The 18,064-nt window shown below is 46.5% G+C and overlaps 1 protein-coding gene across 1 annotated transcript; it reads left to right on the top strand.

Moving 5' to 3' along the window:
- The first annotated feature begins 1,479 nt into the window (after positions 1–1,479).
- Positions 1,480–4,953, top strand: LOC135530057 (SH3 and cysteine-rich domain-containing protein 3-like). The gene is made up of 5 exons (XM_064958449.1): positions 1,480–1,542; positions 1,604–1,710; positions 2,196–2,247; positions 2,393–2,530; positions 4,855–4,953. Exons 1-5 carry the CDS (start codon positions 1,480–1,482, stop codon positions 4,951–4,953), a joined length of 459 nt encoding a protein of 152 aa, XP_064814521.1.
- Positions 4,954–18,064: the final 13,111 nt, after the last annotated feature.

Raw genomic sequence — 18,064 nt, 5'->3', positions numbered from 1 at the left:
TCAACAGAACACCACAGTCAGTCAACTGCTGCCCTTTTGTAGGTACCCAGCTCCCTCTGTGTCTCACTTTCTCTCCACACCATCCATTCAACCCATATGAGTTTGATAAGCACCTTCATGCAGAGAAAGTGTAGCTCAATTTCCATTATCTATATTATCCAAAGCTATGTATTTTATTTTATTGCATCTAAAATTGAGAAATTGAGAAATAGCAGTGTATTTTTTACAGATTTCTGTTTTTTACCCTGCTGTTGTTCTGTCTGTTCTGTTTCCAGCTCAGTCCAACCACAGTGACCCCGGTTATTGAGACACTGCGCGTTGGTGTGAAAGGACTGGGCAAACCTCAGCGATGCTGGGATATACAGCTGGCATCTCAGCATGCTAACAGGGGATATACAGCTGGCATACCTCAGATGCTAAATGGGGATGGAGGAAGCTGGCATACCTCAGCATGACTAACAGGGGAACAAGCTGGCATACCTCAGTATGCTAACAGGGGGTGGTATATACAGATTAGTCTGGCATAACTCAGCATGCTAACAGGGGATAAACAGCTGGCGTACCTCAGCATGCTAACAGGGGATAAACAGCTGGCATACCTCAGCATGCTAACAGGGGATATACAGCTGGCATACCTCAGCATGCTAACAGGGGATATACAGCTGGCATACCTCAGCATGCTAACAGGGTGATATACAGCTGGCATACCTCAGCATGCTAACAGGGATATACAGCTGGCATACCTCAGCATGCTAACAGGGGATATACAGCTGGCATACCTCAGCATGCTAACAGGGGATATACAGCTGGCATACCTCAGTATGCTAACAGGGGATATACAGCTGGCATACCTCAGTATGCTAACAGGGGATATACAGCTGGCATACCTCAGCATGCTAACAGGAGATATACAGCTGGCATACCTCAGCATGCTAACAGGGGATATACAGCTGGCATACCTCAGCATGCTAACAGGAGATATACAGCTGGCATACCTCAGCATGCTAACAGGGATATACAGCTGGCATACCTCAGCATGCTAACAGGGAGATATACAGCTGGCATACCTCAGTATGCTAACAGGGGATATACAGCTGGCATACCTCAGCATGCTAACAGGGGATATACAGCTGGCATACCTCAGCATGCTAACAGGGGATATACAGCTGGCATACCTCAGCATGCTAACAGTGGATATACAGCTGGCATACCTCAGCATGCTAACAGGGGATATACAGCTGGCATACCTCAGCATGCTAACAGGGGATATACAGCTGGCATACCTCAGCATGCTAACAGGGGATATACAGCTGGCATACCTCAGCATGCTAACAGGGGATTTACAGCTGGCATACCTCATACCTATACAGGTGCCACTGCTGAGCTCTTGTTTGTTCACTCTGGGAGGGAACATTGCTTGTATTACTCAACATAGGGTGGTTACATGATGGTGAGACTGGCGATGTGTGTGTTTGTGAGATGTTTCAGAAAGCAAACCCAGAGGGAGAGAAGAAAGGAGACAAAGCTGCTGCAGATGACAAGGTAAGAGAGATGATGATGATGACAATGATAGCGAATGACTCCCTGTTGTGTGTGTTGTCAGAATAAGAAGCCTCAGCCAAGGGAGAAGCTAGGTGTGTTCTCCCAGTCCCACTACTACTTGAATCTGTATCGCTTCAAGGCTGTGGGGAAAGATGATCTGGACCTACAGTAAATCCTCACTGATTCATTCTCATGATGCACTTCATGTTTACTGAATCCAACTCCATGTACTGGTTCTCTCTCTCCATGTGCATCTTGATATATTTTGATATTGATCATTCTCTTGCACTCTGTGTATCTCTGTCACTTAGTCTCTCTGTGCATCTCTGTCAATTAGTCTCTCTGTCACCTAGTCTTTCTGTCACTTGCCTTTCTGTCACATAGTATCTCTGTCACTTTAGTCTCTGTGCATCTCTGTCACTTTAGTCTCTCTGTGTATCTCTGTCATGTAGCCTCTCTGCGGATCTCTGCCACTTAGTTTCTGTCACATTAGTCTCTCTGTGCATCTGTCACTTGTCTCTCTGACACTTTGTCTCTGTCACTAGTCTCTCTGTGATTTAGCCTCTCTGACAATTAGTATCTCTGTCACTTAGTCTCTCTGTGCATCTCTGTCACTATAGTCTCTTTGTGTACGTTGTGTGTTTGTGTTGTAGTGCAGTGGACCAGCTCACAGTGATAGATGACTCCAATGAGGAGTGGTGGAGGGTGAGTGTCTGTTAAATTGAAATGGACCTGACCCCAACCTTGACTCAAACCTCACAGCGCACTGATAGGAAATCAGCATTCAGCATCAGTAAATGAATATGGAACGCTCAGGGAATCCACTCCCAACCTATGTATTGTGTTTCAGGGAAAGGTAGGGCGGAGGTCTGGCTTCCTGCCAGCTAACTACAACATCAGGGTGCGTTCTGAGGAGAGGGTTTACAAGGTGACATGTTCCTTCGTAGGTAACAGAGAGATGGGACAGATCACCCTGGAGAAAGACCAGGTCGGTACACTATATTACAGCTGGATGTTTTGTTCTGCTCATTCATTTGTAATACTGATAATATTGCTGTCGTCTTGGATAAGGTCTCCTCATAGACCAGAGAATTGGCATTTAATTACCTTTTTTTGGGGCACAATTCAATAAAAAAAAAAATGCAATGTCAAACATCTTACCCGAGAGATTAAACAATACTTGAATTAATACATGTTAAATACAAATGTATGTTCTGCTTGTTCAAGGTCAGCACACTTTGGCACTACCAGACTGTATAGTATATGTATGAGTTGGTTGTGGCCATGTATTGTGTTATTATCTGAGTCTAACTGTACTTAAAGAACAACCAAGACCCTGACCCAAAACACTGAGCAGGTAGTTACTAATCACAGTGCTCAGCCTGGTCCAGGCTACTATTAATCACAGTGCTCAGGCTGGTCCAGGCTACTATTAATCACAGTGCTCAGTCTGGTCCAGGCTACTATTAATCACAGTGCTCAGCCTGGTCCAGGCTACTATTAATCACAGTGCTCAGTCTGGTCCAGGCTACTATTAATCACAGTGCTCAGCCTGGTCCAGGCTACTACTAATCAGTGCTCAGCCTGGTCCAGGCTACTATTAATCACAGTGCTCAGTCTGGTCCAGGCTACTATTAATCACAGTGCTCAGCCTGGTCCAGGCTACTATTAATCACAGTGCTCAGTCTGGTCCAGGCTACTATTAATCACAGTGCTCAGCCTGGTCCAGGCTACTATTAATCACAGTGCTCAGTCTGGTCCAGGCTACTATTAATCACAGTGCTCAGGCTGGTCCAGGCTATTATTAACCACAGTGCTCAGCCTGGTCCAGGCTACTATTAATCACAGTGCTCAGCCTGGTCCAGGCTACTATTAATCACAGTGCTCAGCCTGGTCCAGGCTACTATTAATCACAGTGCTCAGCCTGGTCCAGGCTACTATTAATCACAGTGCTCAGCCTTTTCCAGGCTACTACTAATCAGTGCTCAGCCTGGTCCAGGCTACTATTAATCACAGTGCTCAGCCTGGTCCAGGCTACTATTAATCACAGTGCTCAGCCTGGTCCAGGCTACTATTAATCACAGTGCTCAGCCTGGTCCAGGCTACTATTAATCACAGTGCTCAGCCTGGTCCAGGCTACTATTAATCACAGTGCTCAGTCTGGTCCAGGCTACTATTAATCACAGTGCTCAGCCTGGTCCAGGCTACTATTAATCACAGTGCTCAGCCTGGTCCAGGCTACTATTAATCACAGTGCTCAGCCTGGTCCAGGCTACTACTAATCAGTGCTCAGCCTGGTCCAGGCTACTATTAATCACAGTGCTCAGCCTGGTCCAGGCTACTATTAATCACAGTGCTCAGCCTGGTCCAGGCTACTATTAATCACAGTGCTCAGCCTGGTCCAGGCTACTATTAATCAGTGCTCAGCCTGGTCCAGGCTACTATTAATCACAGTGCTCAGCCTGGTCCAGGCTACTATTAATCAGTGCTCAGCCTGGTCCAGGCTACTATTAATCACAGTGCTCAGCCTGGTCCAGGCTATTATTAACCACAGTGCTCAGCCTGGTCCAGGCTACTATTAATCACAGTGCTCAGCCTGGTCCAGGCTACTATTAATCACAGTGCTCAGCCTGGTCCAGGCTACTATTAATCACAGTGCTCAGCCTGGTCCAGGCTACTATTAATCACAGTGCTCAGCCTGGTCCAGGCTACTATTAATCACAGTGCTCAGCCTGGTCCAGGCTACTATTAATCACAGTGCTCAGCCTGGTCCAGGCTACTATTAATCACAGTGCTCAGCCTGGTCCAGGCTACTATTAATCAGTGCTCAGCCTGGTCCAGGCTATTATTAACCACAGTGCTCAGCCTGGTCCAGGCTACTATTAATCACAGTGCTCAGCCTGGTCCAGGCTACTATTAATCACAGTGCTCAGTCTGGTCCAGGCTACTACTAATCACAGTGCTCAGTCTGGTCCAGGCTACTATTAATCACAGTGCTCAGCCTGGTCCAGGCTAGTACTACTTCTTAAATATGCCATTTTTCAGGAACATTGATTTGGTGTGTGCATGAGGTTACAGACAATAGACACATGCTGAATCTATACTCCTGAACTATATATGGAAGAAATAGATGTGGATTTCTATAGTTTCTGTAGAGTCGGGGGCCCTTATTCACGAAGTGTCAGAGTAGCGCTGATCTAGGATCAGTTATCCCTTTCAAATCCTATTGAATGGTATTTTATGGACGTGCGTGACTTGATCCTAGATCAGCGCTCGTACCCTGAGATACAGTATGTCTGTCTGTACCCCCAGATCGTTGTGAAGAGAGGAAAGGAGGTGAATGGCTATCTGAAAGTCAGCGATGGACGGAAGCTGGGGTTCTTCCCTGACAATCTTCTCCGGGACATCTGAGGCCATTTTTTTATATGAGGATGAAATTAAAACTGTAGACTAGAGCACAGTTTGATCATTTTAAAGCACCCCCCCCCCGCAAAAAAAATATACCGTAGCTTTATCTTACTGCTCACTGTGAGGCAGTGAGATAAACATACTTTAACAGGGTTTTTATGAAATGGGGGATTTCTTTTTCTTTCTGACATTTTTCCCGTAATTCATGAGGGTCCTTCCATGAAACGAGTGTCTTCAGCCTCCCTTTGATATTTTAAGTAAAAATTGTGCACCAATATTTCATTTTGAAAGTCTGTTATATTGAATGAAGTGCCCTGTAATATAGACCACATGGAGAATTCAATTAATCCCTCCGTCAACCCTCTGTTACATGGAGAATTCAATTAATCCCTCCGTCAACCCTTCTGTTACATGGAGAATTCAATTAATCCCTCCGTCAACCCTCTGTTACATGGAGAATTCAATTAATCAATGGGTTAGGCCCCATATATAATGTACAGTGTATGGCTCTGGTTAGGCCCCATATATAATGTACAGTGTATGGCTCTGGTTAGGCCCCATATATAATGTACAGTGTATGGCAACATTTTCTCTACCTCCCTTTCTCATCTCTCGATGTCTATCACTCTTTAAAGTTCTCTCACTCATCTCTCTCTCTCTCTCTCTCTCTCTCTCTCTCTCTCTCTCTCTCTCTCTCTCTCTCTCTGGTAGCTAGGCTTGAGCAGGCTTCTGATTGGACTACACAGGAACCCTTCAGACACAGGTCACTTCCCCTTAGAAACAGCCATGGTTGCCCTTTACAGAGACGGCAGAATGGGGAGACATGACATCAGATCTGCCATGTCATCTCTGACCTCTAACCCCTGTCAAGCGTTTCAGACAGACAGGAGGCAAGCAGCAGGCAGAGAGACAGACAGGAGCATGGCAAAAGGCAGAGAGACAAGAAGGAGAGACAGACAGGAGCATGGCAACAGGCAGAGAGACAGGGAGGAGAGAGAGACAGGAGCATGGCAACAGGCAGAGAGACAAGAAGGAGAGACAGACAGGAGCATGGCAACAGGCAGAGAGACAGGGAGGAGAGAGAGACAGGAGCATGGCAACAGGCAGAGAGACAAGGAGGAGAGACAGACAGGAGCATGGCAACAGGCAGAGAGACAGGGAGGAGAGAGAGACAGGAGCATGGCAACAGGCAGAGAGACAGGGAGGAGAGACAGACAGGAGCATGGCAACAGGCAGAGAGACAGGGAGGAGAGAGAGACAGGAGCATGGCAACTGGCAGAGAGACAGGGAGGAGAGACAGACAGGAGCATGGCAACAGGCAGAGAGACAGGGAGGAGAGAGAGACAGGAGCATGGCAACAGGCAGAGAGACAGGGAGTAGAGACAGACAGAAGCATGGCACCAGGCAGAGACACAGGGAGGAGAGACAGACAGGAGCATGGCAGGAGGCAGAGAGACAGGGAGGAGAGACAGACAGGAGCATGGCACCAGGCAGAGACACAGGGAGGAGAGACAGACAGGAGCATGGCAGGAGGCAGAGAGACAGGGAGGAGAGACAGACAGGAGCATGGCACCAGGCAGAGACACAGGGAGGAGAGACAGACAGGAGCATGGCAGAGAGACAGGGAGGAGAGACAGACAGGAGCATGGCACCAGGCAGAGAGACGGGGAGGAGAGACAGACAGGAGCTTGGCACCAGGCAGAGACACAGGGAGGAGAGACAGACAGGAGCATGGCAGGAGGCAGAGAGACAGGGAGGAGAGACAGACAGGAGTATGGCACCAGGCAGAGATACAGGGAGGAGAGACAGACAGGAGCATGGCAACAGGCAGAGAGACAGGGAGGAGAGAGAGACAGGAGCTTGGCACCAGGCAGAGAGACAGGGAGGAGAGAGAGACAGGAGCATGGCAACAGGCAGAGAGACAGGGAGGAGAGACAGAGTGGAGCATGGCACCAGGCAGAGAGACAGGGAGGAGAGACAGACAGGAGCATGGCACCAGGCAGAGAGACAGGGAGGAAAGACAGACAGGAGTATGGCACCAGGCAGAGAGACTAAAGTACTAAAGAAATGGATGCAGCTCAGTCAGCTTGGTTTCCTGCTGTGATATTAAAAGGGTGCCACACAAGGGGGCTGATTTCATCGGAAACCTTTGACAAAGGCATTTTATGAAAGGTCAGTATATTATATCATTGCTCAATTACACATCTTCGACACTCAGAATAAGTGTACAGATTTAGCTGTGGTGTCAACTTTATCCACCAGAGGGCGCTGTTGTACCTGGTTTAACCCAGTCCAGATATTTATCTGACCCAGCATCACACAGTAGAGGGTGATTCTGTCTGTCTTTAGAATTTCATCCCATAGTGAAAACACATGATAATCTTGATATAGACCTCTTGATATAGACCTATCCAGGTCAGATAAAACATTCCTAAGTCACCCCCCCCCCTTCTTGTGGTCATTTCTTTTGTTTTGTTGTTGCTCTTGGACAAAGTTTTTCATCCAGAACGTTAATCAGATAGATGCATTACAACGTACAGTATGTACATTGGGGCGGCAGGTAGCCTAGTGGTTAGAGCATTGGACAAGTAACCTAAAGGTTGTAACCTAAAGAATTTGTTCTTAACTGACTTGCCTAGTTAAATAAAGGTTAAATAAAAAAAATAAAACAATAAAATAAATGTACGTCTAGATGAAATTGTAATGGTTTAGAACTGTAGAACTGCTGATAGGTCCACTAAGACAGGTCATAACAGCTGACCCTAAGACAGGTCGTAACAGCTGACCCTAAGACAGGTCGTAACAGCTGACCCTAAGACAGGTCGTAACAGCTGACCCTAAGACAGGTCGTAACAGCTGACCCTAAGACAGGTCGTAACAGCTGACCCTAAGACAGGTCGTAACAGCTGACCCTAAGACAGGACATAACAGATGACCCTAAGACAGGACATAACAGCTGACCCTAAGACAGGACATAACAGCTGACCCTAAGACAGGACATAACAGCTGACCCTAAGACAGGTCGTAACACCTGACCCTAAGACAGGTCGTAACAGCTGACCCTAAGACAGGTCGTAACAGCTGACCCTAAGACAGGTCGTAACAGATGACCCTAAGACAGGTCGTAACAGCTGACCCTAAGACAGGTCGTAACAGCTGACCCTAAGACAGGACATAACAGCTGACCCTAAGACAGGTCATAACAGCTGACCCTAAGACAGGTCATAACAGCTGACCCTAAGACAGGTCATAACAGCTGACCCTAAGACAGGTCATAACAGCTGACCCTAAGACAGGTCGTAACAGCTGACCCTAAGACAGGTCGTAAAAGCTGACCCTAAGACAGGTCATAACAGCCGACCCTAAGACAGGTCATAACAGCTGACCCTAAGACAGGTCATAACAGCTGACCCTAAGACAGGTCGTAACAGCTGACCCTAAGACAGGTCGTAACAGCTGACCCTAAGACAGGTCGTAACAGCTGACCCTAAGACAGGTCAGAACAGCTGACCCTAAGACAGGTCGTAACAGCTGACCCTAAGACAGGTCATAACAGCTGACCCTCAGAATCACATTTAGTGGAAAAAATTACATTCAACCATATTACATTCAACTATATTACATTCAACCATATTACATTCAACTATATTCTTCTTTGGGCACTGTGTTAACAACCCTCCAGGCAAGCTTCAATGCCATACAACTCTCCTTCCGTGGCCTCCAATTGCTCTTAAATACAAGTAAAACTAAATGCATGCTCTTCAATCGATCGCTACCTGCACCTGCCCGCCTGTCCAACATCACTACTCTGGACGGTTCTGACTTAGAATACGTGGACAACTACAAGTACTTAGGTGTCTGGTTCGACTTCCAGACCCATATCAAACATCTCCAATCCAAAGTTAAATCTAGAATTGGCTTCCTATTTCGCAACAAAGCATCCTTCACTCATGCTGCCAAACATACCCTTGTAAAACTGACCATCCTACCAATCCTCGACTTTGGCGATGTCATTTACGAAATAGCCTCCAATGCCCTACTCAACAAATTGGATGCAGTCTATCACAGTGCAATCCGTTTTGTCACCAAAGCCCCATATACTACCTACCACTGCGACCTGTACGCTCTCGTTGGCTGGCCCTCGCTTCATACTCGTCGCCAAACCCACTGGCTCCATGTCATCTACAAGACCCTGCTAGGTAAAGTCCCCCCTTATCTCAGCTCGCTGGTCACCATAGCATCTCCCACCTGTAGCACACGCTCCAGCAGGTATATCTCTCTAGTCACCCCCAAAACCAATTCTTTCTTTGGCCGCCTCTCCTTCCAGTTCTCTGCTGCCAATGACTGGAACGAACTACAAAAATCTCTGAAACTGGAAACACTTATCTCTCTCACTAGCTTTAAGCACCAACTGTCAGAGCAGCTCACAGATTACTGCACCTGTGCATAGCCCACCTATAATATAGCCCAAACAACTACCTCTTTCCCTACTGTATTTAATTTATTTATTTATTTTGCTACTTTGCACATTCTTCCATTGCAAATCTACCATTCCAGTGTTTTACTTGCTATATTGTATTTTCTTTGCCACCATGGCCTTTTTTTGCCTTTACCTCCCTTATCTCACCTCATTTGCTCACATCGTATATAGACCATCGTTGTTTATACTGTATTATTGACTGTATGTTTGTTTTGCTCCATGTGTAACTCTGTGTTGTTGTATGTGTCGAACTGCTTTGCTTTATCTTGGCCAGGTCGCAATTGTATTTTAGAACTTGTTCTCAACTTGCCTACCTGGTTAAATAAAGGTGTTCTCAACTTGCCTACCTGGTTAAATAAAGGTGTTCTCAACTAGCCTACCTGGTTAAATAAAGGTGTTCTCAACTTGCCTACCTGGTTAAATAAAGGTGTTCTCAACTTGCCTACCTGGTTAAATAAAGGTGAAATAAAAAAATTAAATAAAAAATATTACATTCAACCGTATTACATTAAACTATATTACATTAAACTATATAACAATTCCTCTTTACTAGATCAGGTATAGATTTTAGCACTTTATGTTTTCCTGTTTTTTGTAATGTACTGCTTTACGTGTGTGTATGTGGGTGCGTGTGAGTGTGCGTATGCGTGTGTGTATGGGAGCGTGTGCGTGTGAGTGTGCGTGTGCGTGTGTCTGTGAGAGAGAGACTGAGACTATCCATCTAGAGAGAGAAGACCAAGAGAGAGAGAGGGGGAAGACCCAGAGAGAAGGCTGGAAGCAATTACCACCAGGGGAGGCCCATAGCCGTCAGCCCACACCTGCACTGGCATTGTTTTAAGGGAGAGGAGAGGACAGAAAAAATTAATGGTCATTAACATTATTTATTTGCTCTTAGCTCAGGCCCACTCCGAAGTGACTCCGGGGCCACTAACTAATAGGATTCAGGAATTACAGTCAGTGCTGCTTCAGGAAGTTACAACACGGCACAAATAAATACACACCTCGATTTGGACTACACCGTATCAGCAAAGAGCTAGTCCAATGTAAATATGTAGACATTGTCTCTGTGGATAGCAAATGTTTCTGTATGTCGGCATGCCAGGAAAAGTGTATGAAATGCCCCTTAAAGTGTACATATTTAAGCGAGGTCTTGTGATAACCTGGGCCCATTTTCCCCAATAGGCTTACGAGTTTTTTAATGATGCAGCTTTCCTACAAAGGCTGACGATGTGACAAGTGTTTTCCCGAAACGCAGAACAACCTGGTCTCAGAGCATTTCGTATTATTCTGTCCTAAATCCCAGATGCTCCATTTTGTATGATATGTTCCGATTTTACAATTCGTATTATATGTTATGAATCTGCAAAACATACTTTATCTTACAACTTGCAAAACGTGCTATATGTTATGCATTTCCTAAATGTATGATATGTTTAGAATTATAGCTAGGTTTCTAATGTTAGCGATAAGGTTGGGGTTAGGTTTAGGACTTAGGGTTAAGGTTAGGGTTAAGATTAGGAGTTAGATTAAGGGGTTAGAGTTAGGTGAAGGGTAAGCTATAAGGGTTAAGGTTAGTGTTAGGGGAAGGGTTAGCTATAAGGGTTAAGGTTAGTGATAGGGGAAGGGTTAGCTATAAGGGTTAAGGTTAGTGTGAGGGGAAGGGTAAGCTATAAGGGTTAAGGTTAGTGTTAGGGGAAGGGTTAGCTATAAGGGTTAAGGTTAGTGTTAGGGGAAGGGTAAGCTATAAGGGTTAAGGTTAGTGTTAGGGGAAGGGTTAGCTATAAGGGTTAAGGTTAGTGTTAGGGGAAGGGTTAGCTATAAGGGTTAAGGTTAGTGTTAGGGGAAGGGTTAGCTATAAGGGTTAAGGTTAGTGTTAGGGGAAGGGTTAGCTATAAGGGTTAAGGTTAGTGTTAGGGGAAGGGTAAGCTATAAGGGTTAAGGTTAGTGTTAGGGGAAGGGTTAGCTATAAGGGTTAAGGTTAGTGTTAGGGGAAGGGTTAGCTATAAGGGTTAAGGTTAGTGTTAGGGGAAGGGTAAGCTATAAGGTTAGTGTTAGGGGAAGGGTTAGATATAAGGGTTAAGGTTACTGTTAGGGGAAGGGTTAGCTATCAGGGTTAAGGTTAGTGTTAGGGGAAGGGTAAGCTATAAGGGTTAAGGTTAGTATTAGGGGAAGGGTTAGCTATAAGGGTTAAGGTTAGTGTTAGGGGAAGGGTTAGCTATAAGGGTTAAGGTTACTGTTAGGGGAAGGGTAAGCTATAAGGGTTAAGGTTAGTGTTAGGGGAAGGGTTAGCTATAAGGGTTAAGGTTACTGTTAGGGGAAGGGTAAGCTATAAGGGTTAAGGTTAGTGTTAGGGGAAGGGTTAGCTATAAGGGTTAAGGTTAGTGTTAGGGGAAGGGTTAGCTATAAGGGTTAAGGTTACTGTTAGGGGAAGGGTTAGCTATAAGGGTTAAGGTTAGTGTTAGGGGAAGGGTTAGCTATAAGGGTTAAGGTTAGTGTTAGGGGAAGGGTTAGCTAACATGCTAGTTGCAAAGTACATTTATATGCACACCCAGACCAACCTGCCTTAAGTGAAGGTGTGTAATGTGACCATACCAAACATAACATATCATACAAATATGAGTGTTCCGAATTAACATGTACTAAATTACGTCTAGTCTATGAGACCAGGCTGCATAGAAAGAACGGTCGCTGAATCCTTCGTTGGATCATGTGTCCGTACAGCTTTCTCAAATCGTACCTTAACGTTATCATTATTTCACAATACTGACGACGGATCAGCTCCTAGAGAGGTATTACCACCTCAACGTCTACGGCTGCAAATATTGAGGCTGCTTATTCGCTTACCCCCCCCCCCCAAAAATTAACTAAATACACAGATTTGGCACAAAATTGCGCACATGATAGTAAACTACACATCATTAAATATATTGATACAAATTACAGACAGTAGCCTACAAGTATGAAAATAGAACTCGAAATGGATCGTTTATATTTTAATGCATTCATCTCAGCCATTTTAATCAAGTTTGTTTATGTTGCTTGTTTGAATCAATTGAAGACATTGGCCACTATGTATTTGTCGTCACAGAGACAGATAAACCATGTGATTCTATGTTTAACGGAGATCATCTGTGTACAAAGTGATGCTGAGGGCAAGAAAAAACAAACACCTGACGACGCATTTAGCTTTTCTACGAGGCAGGCGTAAGACTATGAGCGTTTTCATGTGCAACGTTAATAACGATGGTTTTGGGAAACAGCTCGGAGATTTAACGATGCTCATATGTAGGTTCTAATGATGAACGTAGCCTTAATATGCTTTTGGGAAACCGGGCATTTGCCTACTGCTGTTACCGGGCAACGTGCGGAGTTGTAGACAAACGAGGGGTGAAGCAGACTATGATACAAGACCTTAAAGGTCCAAATGCAGTTTAAAAATATATATAATAATCTCAATATCAAGTAATTTCTGAGTAACAATGAATTACCATAGGGACAGTTTGAAATTTAAAATGTATTCTAAAATAATGATTACCACCTGAAATAACTGACTGTAGTAACACTGTGTTTTTAAACCTTGATGTTGACCTCGCCTCTTCTGCATGGTTTTATGGCACAGCCGATGCCACGCAGGCCAGAAGGTTGAGGGTTCGCCAACCACCACGGACAAGTGGTGGAATTATATTCAACTGGATGAATGTGAGAAGGTCATTTACAGGAGATTTTTGAAGTAGCCCAATCAGATTAAACATTACGACTGGTCTTAACCTGTTGATGCTCTGGGGGCGCTATTTCATTTTTGGATGAAAAACGTTCCCGTTTTAAACAAGATATTTTGTCACAAAAAGATGCTCGACTATGCATATAATTGATAGCTTTCTGGGTGTGTGGTGTCTAGGGGAAAGAAAACACTCTGACGTGTCCAGAACTACCAAGATATTTTCTGTGTCTAGTGTAGCAGTACTGTTGTTACTGGTGTGTGGTGTCTAGCAGACTGTTGTTACGTGTGGTGTGTAGCAGTACTGTTGTTACTGGGTGTGTGGTGTCTAGGGGAGTAGCAGGTACTGTTGTTACTGGGTGTGTGGTGTCTAGGGGAGTAGCAGGACTGTTGTTACTGGGTGTGGTGTCTAGGGGAGTAGCAGTACTGTTGTTACTGGGGTGTGGTGTCTAGGGGAGGCAGGAGTTACTGGGTGTGTGGTGTCTAGGGGAGTAGCAGGTACTGTTGTTACTGGGTGTGTGGTGTCTAGGGGAGTAGCAGGACTGTTGTTACTGGGTGTGTGGTGTCTAGGGGAGTAGCAGGACTGTTGTTACTGGGTGTGTGGTGTCTAGGGGGGACTGTTGTTACTGGGTGTGTGGTGTCTAGGGGAGTAGCAGTACTGTTGTTACTGGGTGGTGTGTAGGGGAGTGTACTGTTGTTACTGGGTGTGTGGTGTCTAGGGGAGTAGCACTGTTGTTACTGGGTGTGTGGTGTCTGTACTGTTGTTACTGGGTGTGTGGTGTCTAGGGGAGTAGCAGTTGTTACTGTTGTTACTGGGTGTGTGGTGTCTAGGGGAGTAGCAGGACTGTTGTTACTGGGTGTGTGGTGTCTAGGGGAGTAGCAGTACTGTTGTTACTGGGGTGTGGTGTCTAGGGGAGTAGTGTACTGTTGTTACTGGGTGTGTGGTGTCTAGGGGAGTAGCAGACTGTTGTTACTGGGTGTGTGGTGTCTAGGGGAGTAGCAGTACTGTTGTTACTGGGTGTGTGGTGTCTAGGGGAGTAGCAGGACTGTTGTTACTGGGTGTGTGGTGTCTAGGGGAGTAGCAGGGTTAGTAGCAGTACTGTTGTTACTGGGTGTGTGGTGTACTGTTGTTACTGGGTGTGGTGTCTAGGGGAGTAGCAGTACTGTTGTTACTGGGTGTGTGGTGTCTGTTACTGGGTGTGTGGTGTCTAGGGGAGTAGCAGTACTGTTGTTACTGGGTGTGTGGTGTCTAGGGGAGTACTGTTGTTACTGGGTGTGTGGTGTCTAGGGGAGTAGCAGTACTGTTGTTACTGGGGTGTGGTGTCTAGGGGAGTAGCAGTACTGTTGTTACTGGGTGTGTGGTGTCTAGGGGAGTAGCAGTACTGTTGTTACTGGGTGTGTGGTGTCTAGGGGGTAGCAGTACTGTTGTTACTGGGTGTGGTGTCTAGGGGAGTAGCAGTACTGTTGTTACTGGGTGTGTGGTGTCTAGGGGAGTAGCAGTACTGTTGTTACTGGGTGTGTGGTGTCTAGGGGAGTAGCAGTACTGTTGTTACTGGGTGTGTGGTGTCTAGGGGAGGGGAGTAGCAGGTACTGTTGTTACTGGGTTGTGTGGTGTCTAGGGGAGTAGCAGGACTGTTGTTACTGGGTGTGTGGTGTCTAGGGGAGTAGCAGTACTGTTGTTACTGGGTGTGTGGTGTCTAGGGGAGTAGCAGTACTGTTGTTACTGGGGGTGGTGTAGGGGGTGTCTGTTGTTACTGGGTGTGTGGTGTCTAGGGGAGTAGCACTGTTGTTACTGTTGTTACTGGGTGTGTGGTGTCTAGGGGAGTAGCAGTACTGTTGTTACTGGGTGTGTGGTGTCTAGGGGAGTAGCAGTACTGTTGTTACTGGGTGTGTGGTGTCTAGGGGAGTAGCAGGACTGTTGTTACTGGTGTGTGGTGTCTAGGGGAGTAGCAGTACTGTTGTTACTGGGTGTGTGGTGTCTAGGGGAGTAGCAGTACTGTTGTTACTGGGGTGTGGTGTCTAGGGGAGTAGCAGTACTGTTGTTACTGGGTGTGTGGTGAGGGGAGTAGCAGTTGTTACTGTTGTTACTGGGTGTGTGGTGTCTAGGGGGACTGTTGTTACTGGGTGTGTGGTGTCAGGACTGTTGTTACTGGGTGTGTGGTGTCTGGTAGGACTGTTGTGTGTGTGGTGCAGTACTGTTGTTACTGGGTGTGTGGTGTCTAGGGGAGTAGCAGACTGTTGTTACTGGGTGTGTGGTGTCTAGGGGAGTAGCAGGTACTGTTGTTACTGTGTGTGGTGTCTAGGGGAGTAGCAGTACTGTTGTTACTGGGTGTGTGGTGTCTAGGGGAGTAGCAGGACTGTTGTTACTGGGTGTGTGGTGTCTAGGGGAGTAGCAGGACTGTTGTTACTGGGTGTGTGGTGTCTGTGGTGTTACTAGGGGAGTAGCAGGACTGTTGTTACTGGGTGTGTGGTGTCTAGGGGAGTAGGACTGTTGTTACTGGGTGTGTGGTGTCTAGGGGAGTAGCAGGACTGTTGTTACTGGGTGTGTGGTGTCTACTGGGTGTGGTGGGGAGTAGCAGTACTGACTGTTACTGTTGTTACTGGGTGTGTGGTGTCTAGGGGAGTAGCAGTACTGTTGTTACTGTGTGGTGTCTAGGGGAGTAGCAGTACTGTTGTTACTGGGTGTGTGGTGTCTGTTGTTACTGGGTGTGTGGTGGGGAGTAGCAGTACTGTTGTTACTGGGTGTGTGGTGTCTAGGGGAGTAGCAGTACTGTTGTTACTGGGTGTTGGTGTCTAGCAGTACTGTTGGTGTGTGGTGTCTAGGGGAGTAGCAGTACTGTTGTTACTGGGTGTGTGGTGTCTAGGGGAGTAGCAGACTGTTGTTACTGGGGGTGTGGTGTCGGACTGTTGTTAGTGAGACCATAATTCATGTGGCTCTCTATTTTGCAGACACCTAAGGGCCCACATTACACCTCCAAGACTCAATCACACCATGCTCTAAATCGATACTCCTACTGGATGTGGGGCAGGTTTGGATGGAGAGAGATAAAGGAAATAGAGATGGAGAGGAGAGAAAGAGAAGTTACTGGGTGGGGTGTAGGAAGAGGAAGAGGACCCGAGATGAGAGGATGAAGAATGAGAGCTTGTTTCCCCAGGATCTCCTAGGCCCTGTTGGCTGACTAGTCTTTTAGTAGAGTCTATCATGGGAGGAGAGAACAAGTGGGATAGCAGGAGGGATGAAGAGATCAAGGGGGATAGCAGGAGAGATGAAGAGGACAAGGGGGATAGCAGGAGAGATGAAGAGGACAAGGGGGATAGCAGGAGAGATGAAGAGGACTGGGGGGATAGCAGGAGAGATGAAGAGGACAAGGGGGATAGCAGGAGAGATGAAGAGGACAAGGGGGATAGCAGGAGAGATGAAGAGGACAAGGGGGATAGCAGGAGAGATGAAGAGGACAAGGGGGATAGCAGGAGAGATGAAGAGGACAAGGGGGATAGCAGGAGGGATGAATGAGAGGACAAGGGGGTAGCAGGGATAGGCAGGAGGGATGAAGAGACTGGGGATACTGGGTGTGTGTTTGCAGGGGGATAGCAGGAGGGATGAAGAGAACAGGGGGGGCAGGAGGGATGAAGAGACAGGAGGGATGAAGAGGACAAGGGGGATAGCAGGAGGGATGAAGAGAACAAGGGGGTAGCAGGAGGGATGAAGAGGACAAGGGGGATAGCAGGAGGGATGAAGAGGACAAGGGGGATAGCAGGAGGGATGAAGAGGACAAGGGGGATAGCAGGAGGGATGATGAGGACAGGTAGAAAAGGTTGGATGGTGGGAAGTCTGCAGTCTGCTGACGTCTTGCTGGTTTTTACCACATACTTTTTCATCTTCGTAGAGAAGTCTGGCCAAAGTCAGACCAGCTCAACACCTCTACTGTTGTCTCTCTCACCTGTGAAGGACAACGTGAACAAGTTGATGTTCTTTTGTTACTTAACCTTCATTTTGACAGGGAGTCAAGGGTCTCTTTTACAAATGAGCCTTGTGATAACAAAGAAACACACAACAAATAGACTGTAAAACCGAAATACAAAATATAATGATAGAACATAAAAACATTGTTCAGGTAAAAGGTATTTAATCAGCCGTCTGGATTATCCTAGAGGCACCAAAACATCCCACTGTAGAGAATGTTTGAAGTAAGGTGCAACAAAATGAAAACTGTATAGAGACAGAATGAATTTCCAGAGTTCGCCAACCCTGAGTCTGGGTATGCGAACTGGTACGTCTAAAAGGTTAACAATGATGTCATCTACCTCCAGAAAAGAGAAAACAGACCAGCATCCCCATGGTATGTGCCCAGTCTCTCACCCCATCTCTCTCTCCCCCATCCTCTCAGTCTCTCTCACCCCCTGCCTCTCTCTAACCCCCCCCATCCCCCACCTTCCACCACCCTCTCTCCCCCCATCACGTCATTCCATTCCTCTCTGTCATTGTCCTCTCTGTGTTGAGTGATGGGCTGCTTATGGCGAATGCTCTGCCATGACAGATGCATGTGACAAGCAGATGGTTTTGGTTGTCGTCTCTTTAATCACAGACACTCAGCTGGGCGTGAAGGGAGAGCTTTGTCTTGTCACACCAACCAACAGAAAGCAACACAACACCGGAGAGAAACACATTTATACACACTGCTATTCAGACAAAACTAAGAGAGTTTTATGAGAGGGGGGGTAAATGGGTGGATGTAAATCCACGTTTGTTTTTGAACAGAGGGGCCAAAGGAGAGGAGAGGGACAGAAGAGAGAGGGAATAGGGGGGCAGATGAGAAGAAAGATGGGATGTGGGCAGAGGAGAAGAGAAGGAAAGAAGAAGAGAGAGGGGATGGGAGGACAGATGAGATGAGATGGGGAGAGGGAATGGGGCAGAG

This window comes from Oncorhynchus masou, chromosome 5, assembly GCF_036934945.1.
Source record: "Oncorhynchus masou masou isolate Uvic2021 chromosome 5, UVic_Omas_1.1, whole genome shotgun sequence".
Taxonomy (NCBI): domain Eukaryota; kingdom Metazoa; phylum Chordata; class Actinopteri; order Salmoniformes; family Salmonidae; genus Oncorhynchus; species Oncorhynchus masou.
Note: the sequence above shows the minus strand (reverse complement) of the source record. Positions and strands in the feature narration are given on the sequence as shown.

What these genes read in the sequence shown, in the direction of transcription:
- LOC135530057 (XM_064958449.1), top strand. Translation starts at nt 1,480, where the DNA reads ATGTTTCAGAAAGCAAACCCAGAGGGAGAGAAGAAAGGAGACAAAGCT. An exon ending in AAAGATGATCTGGACCTACA is followed by an intron (nt 1,711 to 2,195) that starts GTAAATCCTCAC and finishes TTTGTGTTGTAG; the next exon opens with TGCAGTGGACCAGCTCACAG. An exon ending in CCAATGAGGAGTGGTGGAGG is followed by an intron (nt 2,248 to 2,392) that starts GTGAGTGTCTGT and finishes ATTGTGTTTCAG; the next exon opens with GGAAAGGTAGGGCGGAGGTC.